Genomic DNA, 22,968 nt, shown 5'->3' with positions numbered 1-22,968 from the left:
TTTCCCATTGAAAGGCAAAAAGCAGTTGACTGGCGGGGGCCACCCGAATACAAAAGAAGGCATCTTTTAAATCAAGTGTCGTGAAATGGGTAGCTCCAGAAGGTATCAATCCTAACAAGACATATGGGTTAGGCACTACAGGGTGTAATGAGATAGTGGATTTGTTGACCACTCGTAAGTCTTGGACTGGCCGGTAGTCCTCAGTCCCTGGCTTCTGAACTGGCAACAGTGGCGTATTCCATGGAGACTGACAAGGACGAATAATTCCATGGGATAACAGACGATTCAGGTGTGCTTGGATCCCTTCCAGAGCCTTTCTGGGAATTGGGTATTGGCGAAGATGGATTGGCCGGGCACTTGGAAGTAAATCTACATGAACAGGAGGAATATTTCGGGCCAACCCTGGGGGATTATCTTCTGCCCATACCCCACTGACCTGAAAGCTGTCTGCCAGGGGTAGGTCAACTTGGCCATGCGACTGATGCAGCCGCCATTCTTCTTCAAGAGGGCAGCAGAAACTCAATATACCCTTAGGGCTGGATATCGGGGGCCGAAAGGAGACTGAAGTCTGGCCATCAGAATCAAAGGAAATTTGGGCCCTAAGCTTGGACAGCAGGTCTCGGCCTAACAAAGGGATTGGACAGTCTGGCATATACAGGAATTCATGAGTGACTGTGTGTGAGCCTAATTGGCATCTACGGGTCGTCAGAAAGGGCCTCCGGTTCTGCACCCCCGTGGCTCCCACCACTCGGACAGTTTTTCCAGACACAGGCGCTAATCGCTCCGTCACAACAGAATGTTCAGCTCCTGTATCAATCATGAATGGAATTGAGCGGCTCCCTATAGTTAACTTGACCATAGGTTCCTGGGAGCCCAGTTTGTAGGAACCCGGTCTGTCCTATTCGTCCCATTCTGCCATCTCAGCTATCCCGATGATGTCAGATTCAGGAGGCTCATATCTTCCCTCTCGAACTCGGCCTCGGCTTCCTCGATCTCCTGGTCCCCTTCTCAGTCCCTGGCGCCTCTGGGGGCATTCATCTTTCCAGTGCCCTCTTTCCTTACAATAGGCACACTGATCCCTCTCCAATCTTGGTCTGGGATTCTCCCCCCTTGGCCGGGATTGATTGAAGGAATCTCGGGGCCTGGCTGGTGGTCCGGGGTCCCACTTTGGCTTCCCATTAGCTAGAGGTCGACCTCGATTAAGGGTGGAATTAGTAATGGCTGCCGCTAAAAGGTCGGCCTTCTTCTGCATCTTCCGGTCAGCCTCTCGGCGCACCTCCTGATCTCTATTAATGAAAACCTTGGTTGCGATCTCAATTAGCTGGGTGGTATTCATCCCTGCGAATCCCTCTTGACGCTGCAACTTCTTCCGGATATCTGGCATACTCTGGGCCACCAATGCACTATTCACCATTCTCTGGTTTTCTTGGGCTTCAGGGTCAAATGGGGTGTATGTTCTGTAGGCTTCAATTAGTCGCTCTAGAAAGGCCCCAGGGGATTCAGTTGCCCCTTGGAGAATTTCAGAGACCTTTGCCAGATTAATGGGCCTCTTTATGCCTTTCCTCATACCTTCCAGTAAGTCCCGGCAATAGCCAGACAACAGTTCATAGTGCTGCCCATCATTTGGATCCCAAACTGGAGCTGCGCGAGGAAACCGAGCTCTAACCCATCCCTCTGGGTCCTGTGTCCCCCCGGGGACACGCTCTCGCGTGATGGCCTCAGCATTTTGCAAAATCTTCCGCCTCTCCTCAGTTGTGAAGAGGGTCAGGAGAAGTTGTTGACAATCAGTCCAGGTTGGGTTATGGGTGGCCATAATGCTAGTCACTAGGTCCACCACTGCCTGAGGCTTTTCAGTATAAGAGGGGTAATGCGTCTTCCAATTCAGGAGATCAGTGGTTGTGAAGGGTACATACTGATAGGCCTGTGCCTGTATAACCTGACCCTCATTATTAGGATCCGGTCGAGTGATGGTTACCTGTCGGAGTGGCAGAACTCTCGAGGAGGTGGGAATGGAACCTGAGGTAGAGCTAGGAGCTACCCTCCTATCATGCTCAAAAGTGATTGCAGCGGGTCTAACCCATTCAGGGGAGGTAGGTTGAAACCCTGAGGGATGGGGAGGGGTACTCATAGACTGAGAGGTGGTCACAGGTGATTCAGTCCATTGAAAAGGATGCCGGGCCCCTGATGAGTGGGTAGGGGTACTAGAAGGAGAGGCTGGGCTGTCAGGAGTTGAGGAATCAGGGAGTGGAGCCCAAAGCGGGTCTTCGGAGGTTAACAGGGAAGGATGTGGCAGAGGAGGGTAGAGACTGGCTGAAAAGTCCAACCTAGGATGTGGTGGGGTTCGCACAGAAGAGGAGCTATCCGGAGAAGCCTGTGCTGGAGAAGCTTGGGCTGGGCGGCGTGGATCTCTAGGGGCGGCACGGAACCCCAACAATGGGCCATAAGGTGGTGGCTCAAGGTCTGAGGGGTCATCAGAGAGTATGGGTTTCTCAGACAGGGTAGGGGCGGAAGCCACCGATTGGGTGGTAGGCTTCCTAGGGCTCTTTCCCTCTTCCAATTTAGATTTTCTAATCTTTCTTTGAGCACGGCCTAACATGAATTTTACTGGGGATCCCATATAAGTTTTCAACCAAGAGGGAGGGTCAGTCACAAGGCTGTCCCAGGAATCTATATAAGGGAGTTGTTCAGAATATTCTGGTTCTCCTACAACTATGCTGTAGACCTTCCGGATTACTTCAATATCTAAGCTGCCACTAGGGGGCCACCCCACTCCCATAGATGGCCACTCAACTTCACACAAGGTTCTTAAAGTACTTGAGCTTAAAGTCTGTCCATAGTCATTAATTAAAAATCCTTTTTTGAAGTTCTTAAGCATACAATCTAGGGGAGTATCAATTTGTCTAGACGATTTCCCTCCCATAATGCTTACAGTTACAACACACAAAAGGGAGGGAGTTTTTGGATTTGCGGTAAGGTGTCCGCAGATCCGGAAACAAAAGGGTAGAACAAACAACAATCGCTTCCTTCTGTTGCTGGTCAATTGAACTCGCGTTAATTGAAAACGCAGCTATAAGAAGTCCGCACTCAGTTAATCATTCACGCATCACACATTCCATACAGAAAATCCCACCCAACAATTTCAGATTTCTCAGATACAGATAAGCTCAAGCGTTTTCGCTTCTAGTCCCCGCGACTAGAAGGTACTAGGGCCTTCGCTGAGAGTTGATCAGGCTCTCCTTCCTCAATTTTTGAGGGGCTGATTTACAATTTTCTAGCTAGAATTACAATACAAAATACATACCCGGCGAATGTTCTCCAGTCAGTTGGGTGCTGGGATTAATGCAGGATTGATCCCACCGCTGCCACCAAGAATTGTTGCAGGAATTGATGCATGAATTTATGATACTTCAGGAGTCAGACAGCACACACCAGAATGAGAGAGAAATCTTCTTTATTTGCCAGCAAACAAAGTAGAACATCAGCATTAAGTCTCTTCTTCTCTTTCTCAGCTCTCTGTGTCTTTGTGACTTCTGTCTCAGCTGCTTCTCTTCTTATGCTGTCTTCTCCTTCTTCTGTCTTCTCCTTCTTCTGTCTGTTCCTTCTCTTTCTTCTAAGCTCCTTCTGACATAAACTGCTTCTTCTCCCACTTAAATACAGTTCTATCTAGCCTAGCCCCCCTTACTCTCCAATTGGTTAAGGAATAGATTGATTACCTTGCCTCAACCAATCAGCTTTATACAAATATCAGTTACATAGGTTCCAGACATCCTAAACTGACCTGTGACCTGGGGCCCCTCAAGCTAGACATTGAAAATAATCTGAACCATCTGGCATTCCTTCTCTTTACTTGCAGAGTAAAAAAATTGAACTTTTTAAACACCAGACTTTTAATATCATTTCTTTGTCCACTGCCTCAGTCGGAGAACACACAGAAGCTCTAATAAAAGGAAAATGAAACAATTGCAGAGAAATTTATCAATAGGTAGTATCATACAGTGCTGAAGGTGGAGTATCCATTTACTTGTACCTATGAAAGGAGTAATAGTGACCACTAGATTAGATGAAGATGTCTTGCCATCAATAAAACTCTTTAATTGGTTCGGGTCAGAGAAGAAACAAACAAAGCAGATCAGTGGTAAATCCGAACAAATCTTTATTGAAGAATTTCAATCTAATAGAATGCCTGACACAGGCTGTGTTGTGCCCAAAGTGTGTGGTAGCACGTTGCCATTTTCTGGAGAGAGCCTTTTACTTTTAAGTAGAGATTGTGCTGTTTTTTTATTTTCTCTGGTGCCATACTCGTTTGGCTCCCAGTTGTGTATGGTGGAAACTATTGAATACATTTACCACTAATCTGTTTTGTTTGTTTCCACATTGGAGTTGCGGATCATCTGCCTTGTTTTTTTTTTTTCAGGTCAAAGACGACATAATTGTTACCCTCAAATCTAATACAACATTTACAGGGAAACTGTAGAAAAAAAATAGCCCCCTAATGCCAACTTCTTACGGCTAAAAAAAGCCTTACGTCTTGCCTGTGTGGCACGGGAGAAATCAGGAAATATAAAGATTCTACTACCCAGAAACAAATCATCCTTATGAAAATAGTCTCAAAACCCAGTTACTGTCAGGCTGAAGGGCAAACATTGATATTAAAGTTGCTCGGGAAAGCACCTCGTGCTGGGATAAGAGGCATAGTGTCTGCTGTAAATTGTAACACTTCTCTTAGATATTTTTTTGATCATCTGTATAGGTGAGAGTAGAGAAGATTTGGGAAAATCCACAAATCTTAAATTTAAATACCTCAATTGATTCTCATTGGACTCCAATTTACCATGGATCAAAAATTTGTCCTTAAGGGCTCTCTGAACAGTCTGTAATTCTCCAACTTGCTTTTCCAAGCTCCCCAAAGTAGCAGCAGATTGACTTAACCCTTCCTTAGTCTCCATCACCTGGGATTGCAGCAATTCAACTTTCTCACCAAATTTGTCCAGTTGAAATGACAATGAATTCTGCAGTCTTCCAATGACGGCCAGAACTTCTCTCCAACCTTCTCCGGACACACTGGCCTGGATCTCTTCATGCTTGGAACCAGTGTTACCTGCACAACCCAGACAGCATGAGTTCAATAACTGAAGCTACTCCCAACAACGAGGATGTCCCACTCTCCAAACTCAGGGCTCCGGCACCATCTGTCTGACTGAGCTCCAGTCCGACAAACCTCTGTGGCTGCTTCACTTCCAGGTATCGGGGGCATAAAGTGTTCCTCGGGGCTGAAGGAGTAGTCACTTCTTTTCAGCGTGCACAAGCTCTTCTGAGCAGCGTGCTACAACTGAGGTTTCCTCCACCATGTTAACCACAAATTGGTCTAAGGTCAGTTGTCCAGGAGGAGCACCAGCACCATCCTCAGTGAGAAAGGTACATACCTTGCCTTTCCATTTTCCCATTGGGTATGGCTCCACAGAAAATCACCAAGACTAACAGAGCTCACTCCACTGTGCCTGCTTCTATCGCCATCTTGACTCCGCCTCCTTAAATGTAAGTTTACAAGAAGTATTTTAAATGGCTTTCTTGTTTCCACTGGCAATGTGTTAAAATACTTTCGCCATGGAGGGGCACTAGTGAGTCACAAAGAATATGGATGTTTGGATCCTGTGTTCTCTTTCCCCACTTTGCATATTATTTTAATATTCCTGATGATACTTTTTGAAAGCACAATGTAGCATCAATATGACCTACCTGATGGAATTTCTTGCAAAAAAAAAAAAAAAACCTGGCAAAGCCATTGGAGAGAGAGCATCCTCACACACCCCATCCAGTCACTCATTCCTTACACACTGCATCTAGAAGTCACTCAGGGCACATCTGATATACACTGCAATCAGTCCTTCACTACCCCTGTAGTCACACACTCAGAAGCACACTGCACCTGTTTCTCCACCCTGGACACTTCACTCATCCAATTTACACATGTAGTCACACAGTAACTGGCCTAAAGCATCAGATTCCAGGAATATATCTCATAAGTTCTAACAGTCATTTAATTTATTTGCATGAGAAATGAATATATTTGCATTGGCGTAATTTGGCATAATTCAGGTTTACTCCAAGGGCAAGCAGGCCAGTTGCAATCTCACAGCTGGGTGACATCGTCCAATGGAGCCCGGTGCGGATGCTGACTAGCGAGACTAATGTAGAAATTTCTAGTAGCATCACTTCGTACATGCGCTGATGCCTTCCCGCTTCAGTCTTCGTTTGTCCACAGAGCAGGGAGAACACATCATTGTGTTCTTAGTGCATTTTTTTCTCTGCTTTATCAGTGCCTTCCTGTGTGAGTATTTTTGTCACTTTTGCAATTATTATATCCTTCCTCTTATTTTATTCTGTTAGCCTTTAATTTTTTTTTTAGTTTTTTTGGCTCTTCAAATTTCATTTCTTTTTTGTGAGTTGCTAGGCCCGCTTAGGCCGGAGCACCAATCTCAATTTGAACTCGGTCCCTTTTTATAGTTCACAGTTGTGGAGTTTAATTTGGCCATGATTCTTTTCTCAATGTCCAAGAAGACCCCCAGTGGCTTTAAAAGGTGTGCCTAGTGTAACTGGGTGATTTCCGTGACAGACCTGCAGTCTTGGTGCATCGGGTGCCTTGGACCTGACCATGAGCCTAACTCTTGTTCTCTTTGTTTACAAATGTGGTTGAGGGCACAGCAGGTCTAGCAGGAGAGACTTTTTGGCTCCTTGAAGATCGATCCATTGACATTGGCACCAGAAGCACTGACCTTTGATGGCTACTGGGAGTGCACCGGCATCAAGGAGGTCTCCACCTCTCTTGACATCAGACACTGAAAGTAGGTCTTGGGACCAGTCAGCATTGAACCTGACACCTAGAGTGTGTACCAGTTTGATGTCGTCCTCATTGGTACCGAAGGACTGTGATGCTGAGCGTCGGGGGAAGCCCTAGAAGCATAAGTATTGGTCCTCTTCACAGGGTGTCAGGAGTTCTGGGGCATCAGCATTGGTCTTTTTCGCATGGTGTTGAGAGCTCCGGGGCGTCAGCATCACCAGTATTTGAGAAGCGCTGGCACCGGGAGGAGCGCTCCCCCTCTTTGGTAGACTCGTTTGGGAGGAAAACATTTTGGGCCTTGATGCTTATTGCCTGCATCCAGTCCTGCCAGCTGTACATGAGCCTTTACTTGCAGTCTTTGGTGTGCAGTATATTTAGACTTGTGAATTCTCTCCCACAGAGGTGCTTATGATTCTTTTGATATTGCATTGAGACTGTCCTCCATGGGTTTGGGGATTCACAGACGTCCAGGCTGTATGTCTTTGACTTAGAACCAGCAGTTCAAGAGAGGTTGGCAGATGTACGTTGCCATGGAGACACTTTTTGGGGACAAGATGGGAGGAGGTCGCAGACCCCATAAAGAAACATACTGATAACATCCAGACCCTGTCTTGGCAACCTCCAGCTGCAGCCTCTTCATCTAGGAGGTTTTTGAGTGTGCCTAGGTAGCGAGCCTACTACGCTCAAAGGCATAGGTTTCTGCTGCCTCCTTACTCTGCCCAGAACCCCCAGGCCCAGGGTTCTCAGCCTCGTTAGTCCCAGCCAGGTCCCCAGTCGAAGCAAGGGACAAGCTTTTGGTTGGCTCCAGGGGAGCCATAGCCACACTCAAAGTAACTATCCCAGATGGGCTACTGGTAGGGGGGAAGCTGTAATAATAAAGTCATGCTAGAGCCAGTGTCCATAAACCTAGCTACTTAAGTATGATTCACAGTTACTGGGGTACTATAGTATTATAGAAACCCATTTGCTTCCTTGCTTAATGACTGACCAGTAACTTTTTTAATGCTGCGGTTACTGCATAAGCCTCCTCCGTAGGATTGGAGCTACCCATGAAAGCCACCAGCTTTGGTGCGGGAACTGGAACACTTTATAGTGCAGGCTTGGGGTTATCTGGGCAGTCCACTTTGAAATGTCCTGTATGCCCACACTGGTAATAAGGATGTTCATTCCTAAAGTCTTTAGGTTTTCAGGAAACACTGGAGAGTTTGCTGTCTCTAAGGTTGCAGGAATATTTTGCTTAGGGCCCAGATATGGACGGCTTTTCTTCACCAGCCAGAGACGGTTAGCCACAAAGATGTCAGCCAACTCAGCCGCCTTAGGAGTGCGGGGCTGGTGATCTTGAACAAATGAATAGCATGTGGACGTCCAAAGGAGGCAAACTGCAAAGGGAACGGTGAATAAGGTAGTCTGTGCAGATGTCAAAGAGTGTCCTAGGTTGTAGAAAAGTGGTCCAGAAATTGGCAGCTAAGATTTAATGCTAAAAAATGCAGGGTCATGCATTTGGACTGCAAAAACCCAAGGGAGTGGTACAGTATAGATGATGAAATATTTCTGTGCATGAAAGAAGAGAAGGACTTGGGAGATGATCATAACTGATGATCTTAAGATGGGTAAAAAGATAGAAAAGGTAACAGCCAAAGCCAGAAGGATGCTTGGGTGCATACAGAGAAGAATGGCAAGCAGGAAAAAGGAGGTGAAGTCTCGTGGAAGCCATATTTAGAGTAGTTTGTCCAGTTCTAGAGACTGCACCTTTCTAGGATGGAGATTTGACAGAGCACTCCTGGACTGGGTAGGCTTAGAGGTACTTATCTGAGTTTATCCTTTCGTTTATGAGGCATTGCAAGGCGAAAGCTAAGCTTCTTTGTATCCGATCCTTCTAAACAGGATTCCTTTGTGTTTTTCCCATGTGTTTTTGAATTCTGTTACCATTTTCATCTCTACCACCTCCCATGGGAGGGCACACCAGGGTATCTACCACACACTCAGTGAAAAAAATACTGACATTATTCCTGAGTCGGCCCCCTTTCAAGCTCAATTCATGTCCTCTGGTTTTACCACCTTCCCATCTCCAGAAAAGGTTCGTTTGCGGATTAATACCTTTCAAATATTTGAACGTCTGTATCATATCACCCCTGTTTCTCCTTTCCTCCAGGGTATACATGTTAAGGTCAACAAGTCTCTCTTCATACGTCTTGTAACGCAAATCCCATACCATTTTTGTAGCTTTTCTTTGCACCGCTTCAATTCTTTTTACATCCTTCGCAAGGTACGGCCTCCAAAACTGAACACAATACTCCAGGTGGGGCCTCACCAATGACTTGTACAGGGGCATCAACACCTCCTTTCTTCTGCTGGTCACACCTCTCTATATAGCCTAGCAGCCTTCTGGCTATGGCCACCGCCTTGTCACACTGTTTCGTCACCTTCAGATCCTCAGAAACTATCACCCCAAGATCCCTCTTCCTGTCTGTACATATCAGACTCTCTCTGCCTAACACATACGTCTCCTATGGATTTCTACTCCCTAAGTGCATCACTTTGCATTTCTTCGCATTGAATTTTAATTGCCAAACCTTAGACCATTCTTCAAGGTTCTGCAGATCCTTTTTCATGTTTTCCACTCCCTCCGGGGTGTCCACTCTGTTACAAATCTTGGTATCATCCACAAAAAGGCAAACTTTAACCTCAGGCTAACTGGGCTGTACCTTACAAGGTCATATGGCGTCTAAATGATATATCTATGGCCTCTCAAGATAGAAAGCAGTGTACCTTTCATGTAAATATGTTAAAGGCCTATGCAGATCACACAGCCATGGTTCTAGCTGTATGCAGCCCACCAGAAGAATCTCAGTATAGTGAGCCCATACCTGACCTCCTAGCAGAGAAATTACCAGAGAGATCTACTCAACAAGTTGTGGTGGGAGAGCAGTTAACCCCCACACAGAAACAGCAGCTAGAAGCAGTACTGCAAACGTATGCTGATGTGTTTTCTGTTAAACCAGGAATTACTCATTTGACTATTCACAGTGTAAACACTGTTGGCCATAACCACTGAAGCAGAGTGCCTGTTGAGTAGTTGCTGAGGTGGACAAGCAAATGAGATGCTAGCCATAGGGATAATCAAGATATCTCACAGTCCCTGGGCTTTTTCTGTAGTTCTTGACCCTAATAAAGATGGCACAACCCGCTTCTGTGTGGATTACAGGAGGCTTAATGAATGTACTGTATCCTACGCCTACGCAATGCCCTGGATCGATGAGTTGCTAGACCACTTAGCTGGGGCCAAGTACCTGACCATGTTGGATCTTATTCGAGAGTACGGGCAGATTCCCCTGCTGCTCAGCATTCATTACCCCATTTGGCCTTTATGAATTTACTGTGATGCCTTTTGAAATGAAAAATGCCCATGGTATGTTCCAGTGGTATTCAATCATCTGTTAGATTGACTCTAGGAGCATGCTAGGGCTTATCTTGATGACATTACTGTGTACAGTCAGACTTGGGATGACCTCCTGATCCATTTAAGTGGAGTATTAGACCAGAACCGAGAGGCCCGCTTGACTATGAAGCCCAACAAATGTCAGATGGGAATGGCAGAAGTCCAGTATTTACAACACAGAGTGGGGAGGTGGACAACTAAATCCTGAGCCAGCTAAGGTATATGCTATACAAATTGACCCAGTCCGCAAACTAAAAAGCAAGTATTGGCCTTCCTTGGGACATCAGGGTATTACAGAAAGTTTGTGCCTCACTGTAGCACCATAGCCAAACCCCTGACTAACCTGACTAAAAAGAGATTTCCCCGAATAATTGCCTGTTCGCCAGAGTGTTTAGCGGCCTTTCAAACATTAAAGACTGCCTCTGCTACCACCCCAGTAGTAGCTACGCCTGATTACCAACAAAGATTTGTGGTACAGACTGATGTCTTGACATATGGCATTGGGACTGTACTCAGTCAAGTGAATGGCAGAGGGGAGGAGCCCCCCCCCCCCCCCATTGTGTACCTGAGTCGCAAGCTTCTTAACAGAGAGGTAGCATATGCCACTACTGAGAATGTTTGGCCTTAGTATGGGCTTTAAACTGTAACCATATCTATATGGGCGAGACTTTACTATCATCACAGATCACAATCCATTGGTCTGGCTTAAAAGAGTCTCAGGAGAGAATGGGAAGCTACTCCAGTAGAGTCTGTCCCTGCAAATGTACTACTTCACCGTACAACACCAGAAGGGCAGTGAACACGGCAATGCTGATGGACTCTCCAGGAAGGAAAAGCCAGTACAGTCAACTGGATGTCGAAACCCGACCAGTGGTCTGCAGAGGCCATAGTCCAGGGTCTCTCTTAAAGATAGGGGAGGTGTGGTGAAACAGGGTGTTTTCATGCCTGTGATTTGTATTACTATTTTTTTATGACATGTATTTCTCTTGCTTGGCTAGCAGGTGGTGTCTGTCCTCTGCTTTTAAGCTGTTGCAGAGGTGACTCTTTTCCTTTCAGCTTAAGCCCTGAGGGAAAGTAACCTGCACTGCTATTGGATAAATACCCCTCACTGCTAATTCTCTGGGCTCTGATTGGCCCTGAAGTGCAAAATCGATCCAGAATGTGCTGGATTTCCCCAGTCTCAGAGAAGGAGCGTGGAGAGTAAAGATCTTGCCAGTGTAGAGCACGTGCACAGGTGCAGGCGGGCCTGAGCAGTGCTGGAACAGACCCTTTAGGTGGCCACAGGGTTCACCCCAGGTGGGTACTAAGCGTTTCGTGACAGCTACTCTCTGTTTTCTGTCTTTTAACCAGTTCCTAATCCAGTGTTGGACATTACATCCTATCCTATGACTTTCTAATTTCCTTAGGAGTCTTTCATGAAGTACTTTGTCAAATGCCTTTTGAAAATCCAGATACACAATATCGACCGGCTCACCTTTATCCATATGTTTATGCACTCCTTCAAAGAAATGTAGTAGATTGGTGAAGCCTTTGGAAGAAAAGCAGGATATGGTAGAGACATTTAAATACCTGCATGGTATAAATGCACAGAGGGTGGGCCTCTTTCAGTTAACAGGAAGCTCTGAAATGAGATTCATAAGATAAGGGTGAAAGAGGATAGACTCAGGAGTAATCTAAAGAAATATTTATGAAAAAGTTGGTGGATGCATAGAATGATTTCCCAGTGAAGGTAGCAGAAATGAGGACAGCATCTGAATCAGGAAAGCATAGGACAAGTAGATGGTATAGATGGGCAGACAGAATAAGCCATATGGAGCCCGGATATTCAATTTTGGGCCATTTCGGGTGACTGGCATTGAATATCCTGTTTATTTTTGGCCAGTCCAAACTTAACCTGCCAAGCCAATATTCAGCACTGGCTGGTTAAGTTTGAATCAACCAAAGATAGGCTTGGTATTCACATGGCCAAATATGGCTGCCAAACTTGCACTGAAAATCGGCGGATAGCTGGTTATATCATAAAATATAACGGGCTATCCACTAACTCCAAATTTTCAGTGGGTCATGACTGGCCATGTCCTGCTGAAAATTCGTGGATAGCCGATTATGGGGCATTTAATGAGTTAAGTGCTGATCCTGGCTGGTTAAATGCTTTTGAATATCGGAAGAATGATATTTATCAGTCATCGTTTTCTCTGTTCTCAGTTGAGTCATGACAGTATCTTGGAGGATTTGAATTGTGAGTGAAAGTGGGTGAGCATAGAGTCTCGAGGGAAGGCTTTGGCATGTGTATAGCTCTCACTTATGCACAACCCTGAGGACTTGGACAGTAGTGGAAGTACTTCATGCTTTTAAGTGTCCACATCTGAAGTATTGCCTGATGTCCAATGTGGTATGCTGTTCAGCAGGCTTCAGGCATTTTTTGTGAATGTTTTTTTTTTTTTTAAGAACATTAGTCCTCAAATCTATCCTTAACTTCTGTAAGGAAGAGAGGGGAAGGGTTTGTAGAGCTTAGTAGTTGGTATGGATGGGCAGACAGGATAGGCTATATGACCTTTTTGTACTGTCATTTTCTCCGAATCCTTTGCATTGTCTCTCTCAATCTTCCAAATGGAGACAGACAAGCTGATTTCTCCAGAATCAAGTTCTATATGTTCGATACTTTTGACCTACCTGCCTCAGATAGAATTGCAAAGTTATGGCAGAATGCTGTTGTGATGGCCATTCTGGAGTTCATTGTCCTTTACAGTTTGCAAATGGTTGGCTGAACTAGATTTAGTATAACCACTACAAGCATGTCACAAGTATGGTGATTTTTTTGGAGGGGGGTGTTTCTTGGGTCCCCCCCCCCCCCCCATTTGCATTTTGATTTATAAGCCAAAGGTGCCCAGATATGAGCAGTATGAGTCTATAATCTGTATTAGCAAAGTTTCTCTGACCCTGAGTGGAAGAAGTGAATTATATACTTTTCCTCTTTCTCTTACACAGGTATCAACCAGGAGGGAGGTATTTGTCTATGTCTCATTCTCAAAGCAGAATATTTGATGACGTCTGAATTCTAGAAGAGTTAAAGCAGAAGTTTGCTGCTCCACCACCTTTGCTGTACAGTATTTAAAACATGGACTTGTACAAATGATCACTGATTGTAAAACTGAAAAAAATCCAGTCATACAACTCAGCCACTTCTGGGTGAACTCTGGTTTAAACTATTACCATGTATTGTTGGCATCTCTGTTTTGGCCTCAGGACATCAGAGTAACAGAAAGCAAGAGGATAAAATACTACAGAAATATTTTCATTTAAAAGTAATAGATATGTATAAGATTCAGGATGAACTTCAGTTCTTACTAGAGTCATTGAAAACTAGCACAATTATTTAAAATCATGCCCATCACTTAATATAAATAAAAGATAAGAATGGGTGTGCGTTTCTTAGTAAATTGCAAAAATATTATAACTGTTGACAAACTGACAATTCCTTGTCGGCTGTTCCAGACCAGTCCAGACATTACACTTGGGATTATACTCGCCTACCAGCAGATGGAGACTGAGAACACCTAAACTTTGAGTAGTATATCCCTGTGCAGTTGCCAGGCAGCCAGTATTGTTCTCCACCTGCAGCAGATGGTAGATGTGCAGTCTGTGTCTGGTTCTGGTAGGCTCTGCTAGGAGATTAGTTTTTTTTCCTTTATGGGGGCAGCCTTTCTGGATAATATCACTGGAAAAAACCCCAACAAAGAGTATTGGCTGTTTTCCTATGTTGCCTTCTAAAAGCGGGGTGCTGGTCCATCCCCAGGGATGTATTACCCAGGTGGCTGGGTCCCTCCTTCATCTTGGGTTTCCTGGTTTGAGGAGAACTGCTGTGCCTTGGCTGTGCGTTGGTCACGCAAGCCATGAGTGCTCTTAAATTGCAGCTAGCAGCACTTTGTAAGGGCACAATTGGACATTAAAAAAAAATGTAAGGGCACAATTGGACATAAAAAAAAAAAAGACATTGGAATGAAATGTGTGCCTTGGTTGAGGGACTGAGCTCCGGTCTGAGCCAGCTCTTATTTTTGAGTGCTAGTGCATTTTTCTGCTGCAAGTCGGTCCTCCACAGGTACAGCCCTGGGCAGGCTGGTTTTAGCAAGTCCTGTGGCTTGTGCAATCCCAAAATGAGCAGAGCAGTCCTGATGCTGTAAGTCCTGTGGCAGGAAGGGTATTGATGAGCCAGGTGCTTTGTGTAAGCAGTGCAGGGAACCTGGGCAGTCTAGTTTGACGGGAGCTGTGGCAAGAGAGAGTGCACTGGCCTTATCCCCAGGGACTTCTGCGTCAGAGCAGGTTTTGGTGGAGCCACTGCCATGGCGGATTCTTCCCATACTTCAGAGGGCCCACCACATTTGGTGAGTAAGTCTGGGCCTGAGCAGTTGGCAGCTGCAGTGGGGGTACTGTGGCTTCCTGCCCAAGTTTGTCTGGACAATGTTTTGGGCTTGGCAGGCTGGGGGACCCTCTTGGGGGTGGAAATTCCAGCTTTTTAGTGTCCCTCAGTTCCAAAATGGCCTAGGCTTTCCTGGGAGGAGGCGTTGGAAGACCTTGTCTCTTTTGGTTTGGAGGAGGATGCCAGTGAGCCCAAAGGTGAGGAGGTTGTCTCCCGGGAGTACAATGAAGATCCCTTGCCCCTGGGATTGGACCTCTTGGTGGTCTGGATTTTTCATAGGGCTGAGTTATCAGTTAATTTCTCAGATTTGATCAGTTCCTAATTTTGGGGAGGATGAGTCTTCTAAATCTGTGCTGCACCCACTCAGTCAGTGGATCCTTTGATGAAAGGGATCCAAAAGCCACCTATGTCCTTCCCCATGAATCAGGACCTTAGGGATATGATTCAGGAGGAATGGGCTACCCCAGACGCCTCGAACCGGGTGGGAAAGGCAATGGCTAAATTGTATCCCATTCCTCAAGAGGACAGGGACTCCTTTCGGCCACCCATGATGGATGCCTTGGTCACAGCAAATTTGTCAGGAGATCAATATTAATGAAATATGGACGGTACCTTCAGTATGAATGTGTTCAACACTCTAGCTCTCATATAGCATCTAATGTCAATATAAAAGTGAAGTAAGATGATATGACCAATTCATGGCTACATAAAATTGCACATATATTTATAAGTTACATCTGAAGAGGCATACACTAATTGGAACTTGAAAGCATGCAAAAAGGTATATTTATATGTATATGACGCCATGTATGTATCTATTATTAGCTGTAAGAAAATATACAAAAATTCTATGTGAGCCAAATGAATATATAAAAACAAGAACCTTTGCTCATGTTGATAAGCAAAATGACACCAATGCTGAAACGGGAAAAAGTAAAAACGACTTCTAGTATTAAAAAACAAGATAGTATTTGACTCCCAAATAAAAAGGCTGGTAAACCCACCAAAAAGAGGCAGGAAAAATGAAGATTAAACAGTTGTGATATCTTTGGAATTCATGGCATATAAAATGAACTAATGAATGTGAAAAAAAGATGCCGAAGCTAAACAGAAAAATCTGATAGTAAAGAGTGTCTAATAAAGAAGTGTATAATACAATAAATCCAAAAGAAAAAAAATATATAATAAACCAAGTGTGGCTGCCGGGTCTAATGTGAGATGGGACACCGAAAAAAAGGCGGGGGGATGGCAAAACAAAAGGTTGCTTAATATTTAAAGCCGTAGCTGGTACCTAAATCTTTGTATAAGGGCCTCTTCTGCACAAAAATGTCTCACTTTATTGAAAACATAAATGTAAGATAAACCCAAAGGTTCGTACCTATACACATTCAGTGTTTGCGCTTGAACTATCATAGCCACTGATTCATGTGTGAAGCAGCAAAGCAGACTGAGGAACCAAGTGTCTGCAAGATATAGCTCAATGCTAATGTATGCTGTGATGTCACATTGATATACACAGTATTGCCTCTCAAGATGTTATGGCTACTCATGCGCTAGAGGATTGTCACAGAAAAACAAAAAATCTTTGTATTGTCAACAAAAGACGCTAAATAAAAAATGAAAGCAAAGAAAAATTTAAAAAAAAGGGGGGGGGGGGGACAATGTCTGCATGGAGATATTGTGGCACAAAGATCTGGCAATCCAGTCAAAAGAAAAACCAAAAAGGAAAAAAGAATTATGTTGGCATAAGATAGCTATGGTACAAATGTCTTGCAGTGCAGTCAAAGACAAAAATGTATAAATGGGGGCGAAGGAAACATAATGTCTTATTGGGCATTACTGTGCTAGCTTAACCAAAAATAGATGTTCTAATCTATTCTGTTCTTGACCTGGATACAAATTACCATATTCTACAATCTTACTTCATAGGGAAATGTATTTGGAGGAATAATCACCCAAAGGAATACTTTTGGATCTAATTTTGCATTTAGACCATTAGAGATTACAGTATTCAAAAATTAAACGTTCCTCCTGTAAAAGTTGACCATCTTGATCTTCTCTCCATCTATGCTGAATTTGTTTGAAAACTAAAAGTTTGATATTGTCTATCGTATGGTTATTCCAGTGAGTTACTAACGGTGCTGACTGTATATTTCTACTTATGCAGCTTCTATTCTCGATGACTGTTGTCCTGACCATACATTTGGTTTCACTTATATATAAAAGATTACAAGGACATATGATATATATCACATAGGTGGAGTTAACAGTATATGTTATTTCTCAAAGCATAGCTTCTATGAATAGTGGGATGAACAAACCTATCTGTTACTACTGCATGTTTACAATTGGATATGTCCTTTTTTAGTATTTATGCATATATATTTCTCAGGGACTCTTGAGGCAGGCCTTTGTGGCCAAAGCATGATTTGTGTTGAGTCCATTGGATGCTTGAATAAAACCTTTGTATGACCTACACATCATCTGGTCACAGCTGTGACCAGGAAGACTACCATCCCGATGGATGGAGGGAAAGTCCTTAAGGACCCCCCAGGATTTGCAAAATGGAAACTTCGTAAAGTGGAGCTTTGATCTTTCTACTCTGGCCTTGCATGCTTTGATTTGTAAGGGTCTGGTGGTCTGAGCCTGTTTCAGATGGGCAGAGCGGGTGCTGGATGGCTTTCATTTAGATCCAGCCACGGTAGTAACAGAGCTGGTGAAGCTAGAGATGGGTTCTTCTTTTGTGCCGGATACTGTGTACCATCTCTTGTGAGCCGCTGCAAAGAATATATCCTTGGTAGTGGCTTTGAGAAGGGCCTAGCCTTGGCCTCATTGAAGGTGCAGGTGGTGGCGTTGGCCTGTTTTCAGGGTCCAGTTCAGGGCAGGCTTCTGGCTTCCTCACCGGATGTTGTGCATCTTCTTCAGGGGGTCAAGCTACTTCAGCCTCCTCATCAACTGTTAGTTCTGCTCTGTTGGCAACACCGTTTGAGTCATTGTCATCTTGTACGCTGAAGGAACTTACCTTGAAGGCAATATTTTTAGTTGCCATTACTCCTGCTAGGAGGTGTTGCAGGGAGCCTTTTTGTTGTTTTCTGCAGAGAAGATGGTGATGTGGATGGTTCCTTCATTTCTTGCTAAAGTGGTGTCATCTTTTCGTGTGACTCAGTTTCTCTCTTTCTCCCAATTCTTAGGGACCCTTCTTGGGACAAAGAGCAATGTCTGATGGCTTGCTTTGATGTATGGTGGGTTTCGTTAGGTTATTTACAGAGGACAGAGGGGATCCGCTTTTTGGATTATTTATTTGGCTTATTCAGAGGCCGCAAGAAGAGTGCAGTAGCTTTCAAGTCGAGATGGTTGAAAGAAGCTATTTCTTCAGCCTACCTTCTCAGGGTCCGATAGGTTCCTTTGGGACTTAAAGCTCATTCCATTCGGGGAATGGCTGCCTCATGGGCGGCAGGTTTGCTTCCATTGCAGGATATCTGTCGAGCAGCAGTCTAGTCTTCCTTGTATACATTTATGTGTCATTATCAGATTGATGAGCAGGTGAGGCAGGATGTGGCTTTTTTGCACAGGTGTTCTGTCTTCAGGGCTCCGTTGGTCCAACCCGTGATTCTTACTGCTCTAGTACTTCCCAAGTATAATGTCTGGACTGGTCTGTAACAACTGACAAGAAAGGAGAAATTAGGACTTCCCTGCTAATTTTCTTTCCTTTAGGCTTCCCAGACCAATCCAGAACCCTCCCTTAGTTCCTGGTGAATGGCAGATTCTAGGTGCGTGGGAGGCAAGTGTGTCGGTGTAGCCGTCTGTTGTCGGTGCAGTGTACATCTGTGGAGGTCTGGAGAGTGGTAGTTGAAGTCTGGTTGTATATATAGTTCTTTTGTTTTAGATGGTTATGGTTGCTGTGGTTGTTATAAAAGAAGAAAAGTAAAACAAAGAGATTGCCTAGTACAGCCTCGTCCCTTTGGGCTTGGTGTCTGGAGAACAGCTAATGGAGTTTTTATGTTTCTATAGTCTTTGCTGCTTTGGGACTGTCATACTGGCTGCCTGGCAACTGCACAGGAGGGTTATACTGCTCAAAGTTTAGGTTTTCTCAGTCTTCATCTGCTGGTAGGTGTGAATAATCCCAAGCATAATGTCTGGACCTGTCTGGAAAGCCTAAAGGAAAGAAAATTAGCAGGCAAGCCGTAATTTCTCCTTGGTACTTAGTAACATGGAATGTATAAGGCCTGCCAAATTTTGCAAGTGTCAGTTCTGTACAAGTGTAAAAATCTTCAGCTGACCAACCATGGTGTCCAGTTCAGGATTTAGACTTACAGAACACCCTGATAGCATATGGTTTCTGTCTGCATTGGTTTGCAGTCTTATATGTACTTTCCATAGGAGTTGGGTTTTGTTAAACTTGGTCCCTACCTTTTCTCCAAACTCCCTTGTCCACTTGGCACAGAACTGACTACTTACAGTAGATTCCCACAGTTAACCTGGGCTGGTAGCACCTCCTCTTCCTAGGATAAGTCCTTCAGTGTGTCCAGTATTCCAGGGTGGTATTTCTCTCTGCCCTTCTATTTGTCCAGAGCTGGAGGTCTCTTGCCAGTCCTAGGAAAGGAATGTTAACGTGTCCAGGTCAACCAGACCTGTTAATTAACAAAAGGCATTTTGTAGAGAAAACAGCTTTTAAGAAGGATTTAGAAGTTAAAATTCTTAGTGACATCTGGGAAAAACTGATTTTATTTTAGAAAAATCAAGTTATAAGCATACTTTTTGCACATAAAGTTTTTGATGACGTCAATTAACAAAAACTTTTATTTCAAGGAAAGCATTTTGTGCTCTGCTCTTGGTTTCAATATGCCTGTGACTGTATACCAATTGCTCAGTACAAAATAGAACTAAATGGTTCTTGCAAAACCTGTCTGAATTTAGTGCAGCTTAAAAGTGGCATAATTCAATAAGAATCACAAACTCTATTACTTACACTTAAGTGCATTTTTATAAAGCCAAAGGTGTAACTCAAAAGTGTTTATAAATCATGTTTTTATCTTTTGTTTTTTGTTCTTTTTACCTGGTGTACAAATGAGTGAATATTCAAGCAAATAATTAACATGTTTAGCCTGTGGTAATACGTTATATATCCATTATCAAAACTTTAGGGCAAAAATATTCAATATAATAAAAATATTGCCACAGCAAATAGTGTTATTCAGTATCTCATAATAAAGAGTTTTTTCTTATTTCAGTTACTAGGCCTGTAGGCAGCTTAGTAAGTAGGTTTTCATGGGGAAATTTTATTTGCAAAATAGTCATAGTTTTGGTTTTGCGTAAATTCCATGTGTTACATTTTGTAACTGCTGCTAGTAGTAATAAAAACATTGCACACATGATGATTAAAATGGCAGAAATTCATCCCAAGCTTAATGGTCATTTGGCCACCTGTAAAGGAAAACCGGTGGCCAAATTGAGTTTATGCTTTCTTTTGGGTTCGGTCACAGTGCCTCTGAAACTCTGGTCATATGGTGTTTTGATCATCATTGGCTATCTGGACACTGAGGGGCCAAAGCTTAATGCGTGCAGATGGAATTAGTGAGAGCTAAATAAGAAGCCTATAGGTATAAAATGAGCTTCTTAGCATTTAGCATGCTGCTATAGTAAAAGGACTCCTGAATTTGTGACACAGTTACTGATTTCAGGTCCTCCTTACATTATCTTCATGTGTGAAAGCAGTACTTTCTGGAATGACAGAGTCCATTTTACAACATTTAACTTGTTTGATTTCAAGTTGCAGGATTATTAGCATATGGCCTATAATAGGAAAAGTAACACATATCTATGTATCTGAATTGTAAGTGTAGATGTTTTATAAGGAACTTGTCTTGGGAAGGCACAGGCCTGATTGTCCTATGGATTCAATGAGGGCTGAGGTTTTTAAATGCTTATTGGTACCAAATGACCTTTGCTAATTGCATGGATAGAAATTTTTAGAAGCTTCTGAAGTTTGCATGGCATGTTGGATCATGTCTTCCTTTCAGTTTTTTCATCCTACCAGTTGATTGTATAACTTGTTCATCCTCACAACACTTTTTTCCTATTCCTCTTTTCTCCTCTGCAAGCTCCTGCTCATACTACTGTACTATTTAATCTGTATTCTGTGCATGCTTAGCTTTGGGTGAGGTGGATGAATTTGTCACACCAAGTCAGTGTGACTAAGTGGTTCAGATATTTTATTATTATTATTATTACCTTGTGTCTTTGCCATTTTAGTCCCATAATTTTAAATATAAAATGCAATCCTTGGAAGTTCACATTTGTTGTGAAATTTATTTAGTGAAATGTGTTTAACAAAAGAATACATTTTAACATTGTGCTGGATTTTATCACTGCTGCCTGTTCCCCAAGTCTGTAGGTCTAATATTTTCATGTTAGCAGAAATAGTTTAGAGGGCATAGTTACTGACCTGCTATTTTACCGTTAACTTGCTAAATTAAATTGTTTAAAATGGGACCTGTGGTAAAATAACTCTTACTACTACTACTACTACTACTACTACTACTACTTAGCATTTAGTAACTACACCCTCAAATGTTTTTACCTTGTGTAATCTGCCATCTCTCTCCCTGGGAATTCTAATAATTTAAATTCTTTTGGCTAAATACATTGTAGAGTGCACAGACGTGTTTTTAGCAGCACTGCAAAGTAAAGTAACTCAGTCCACCATTTTGGAAAGTTCTCAATTGGCAGCTGGCTTACAGATGGAGTTTACTCACAACTGGAGAGCTTAGCCTCAACCATGAGCAGTTCTTATATTAATGCTTTTAATGTTAATGGAATGCTTTTATGAATGGAACTAGGGGTGGCGCTTTTGGCAAAATGACCCAAGACCTCTTGTAGCAATTGATGCAGATGTGTATTGGTTGTCATCGCACAAGCCACAGTTCTCTTGTGGTTTGTGTGTACATCTGGATAGATCTGGACCCAATGGCACTCACATTTCATAATTAGTTTCTGAGGCCTAAAACCAAGTCAAGAGCAATCTGTAAGAAATCAGCTAAATTAATATGCCTTTTTTTTAATGAAAAATGTCTGCAATACTCTGGCAGCATTGGAGTCTAGTTCTTACTGCTTTTACTTGAAAAGAAATAACAACAAACTGCTTAAACTTGGAATGCTGTACTCCAGATGGATATCTGATGTCACTACTGGTATTTTTAGATGTAGAGGAGGAACAAATACTGAAAAGTGTTGTAGTTGTTTTATGTTTTTGTTTTTAAAGTATGACTTGTACAATATCATTCTCCCACAGCAGTGCTGAAACCAAAGGTGTTTCTGTAACCCACATATATGGGGTGGCTTTGTAGGCTGAGAGACCTTTTTAAAGGACCAAGAGAAAAGATTTGTTACTTGAGCTTTGAGACCAGGCAGGCCTCTTCAGGACCTACCTATGTCTGTCTCGTTTAATATCCATGAAAGGTCATAATCTGCACTGTCAAGGGATTTAGTTTGCCACATTGTGTTAACATTTGGAATAAATGTACAGTATTTGCTGTGCTGACATCTTCTTAAAATTTCTGCGGCATTATCAGTTTTTTTATAAAAATGAAGATATTAAAATATGGCATGCGTCTTATGTCTGATATAGGCTAGTTTAGAAATAAAAACTATTATATGACCTCGGCACCTTATTTAAATAAGAATAGCTTAAAAATTAAACTAGAAAGATATTTTAAAACTATTTGAGACATGTACTTTTGTTGCACATAGTTGCAGATGGTAATATGGCATGTTTCTTATTAAAAACAGCAGTTTAGCGCATTTGGGAAAATGTGATATGCTCTCTATTAGGGTGTAGCACTACCAGTTTCTTATGGTGATGCTGGTAGGACCGTGAGGGATGGTTGCTTGGATCCCTGCTGGACCGAATGAGTGGGCCTATCCTGTAAGAGTTTATCTTTAAATCTGCTAGAAGTTGGAGAACAGAAAAGAATGGAGCCGTGAGTGATTTTTTTTAAAGCTCATTTTCCTTCCTTTAAAGGAAGTATAGAATTAGTTCAAGGCTATATACAGCCTAACCTAGGATAGTTTTCCATATACCCAAAATTGTTCAGCTGTCAAGAAATGCTGTTTTATTTTACTTTATTTTTTTTACTTTTCTTTTTATTAAGAATTACACAAATATTACTTGTCCAGAAACAGGAATAGTTCATAGAAAATCACTCCCCAAAAGGAGAGAAAAAAATAGCAGTATGCAGTTTCAGGGCCCTGTTTACTAAGCCACACTGTAGTCAC

The 22,968-nt window shown here is 43.0% G+C and overlaps 1 protein-coding gene across 2 annotated transcripts in view; it reads left to right on the top strand.

The window, feature by feature from the left end:
• Window positions 1-22,968, top strand: part of LMBRD2 (LMBR1 domain containing 2) — a 107,967-nt gene extending 84,999 nt beyond the window's left edge. For both annotated transcript variants that reach the window (XM_030193038.1, XM_030193037.1), the window contains exon 18: window positions 13,266-22,968. In XM_030193038.1, coding sequence (XP_030048898.1) covers window positions 13,266-13,332 — 67 coding nt within the window. In that variant the 3' untranslated portion in view covers window positions 13,333-22,968. The remainder of the gene's footprint in view (window positions 1-13,265) is intronic.

Source organism: Microcaecilia unicolor, chromosome 2, assembly GCF_901765095.1.
Source record: "Microcaecilia unicolor chromosome 2, aMicUni1.1, whole genome shotgun sequence".
Classification (NCBI taxonomy): Eukaryota; Metazoa; Chordata; class Amphibia; order Gymnophiona; family Siphonopidae; genus Microcaecilia; species Microcaecilia unicolor.
The sequence above is the reverse complement of the archived record's forward strand: the minus strand, read 5'-3'. Positions and strand labels throughout refer to the sequence as shown.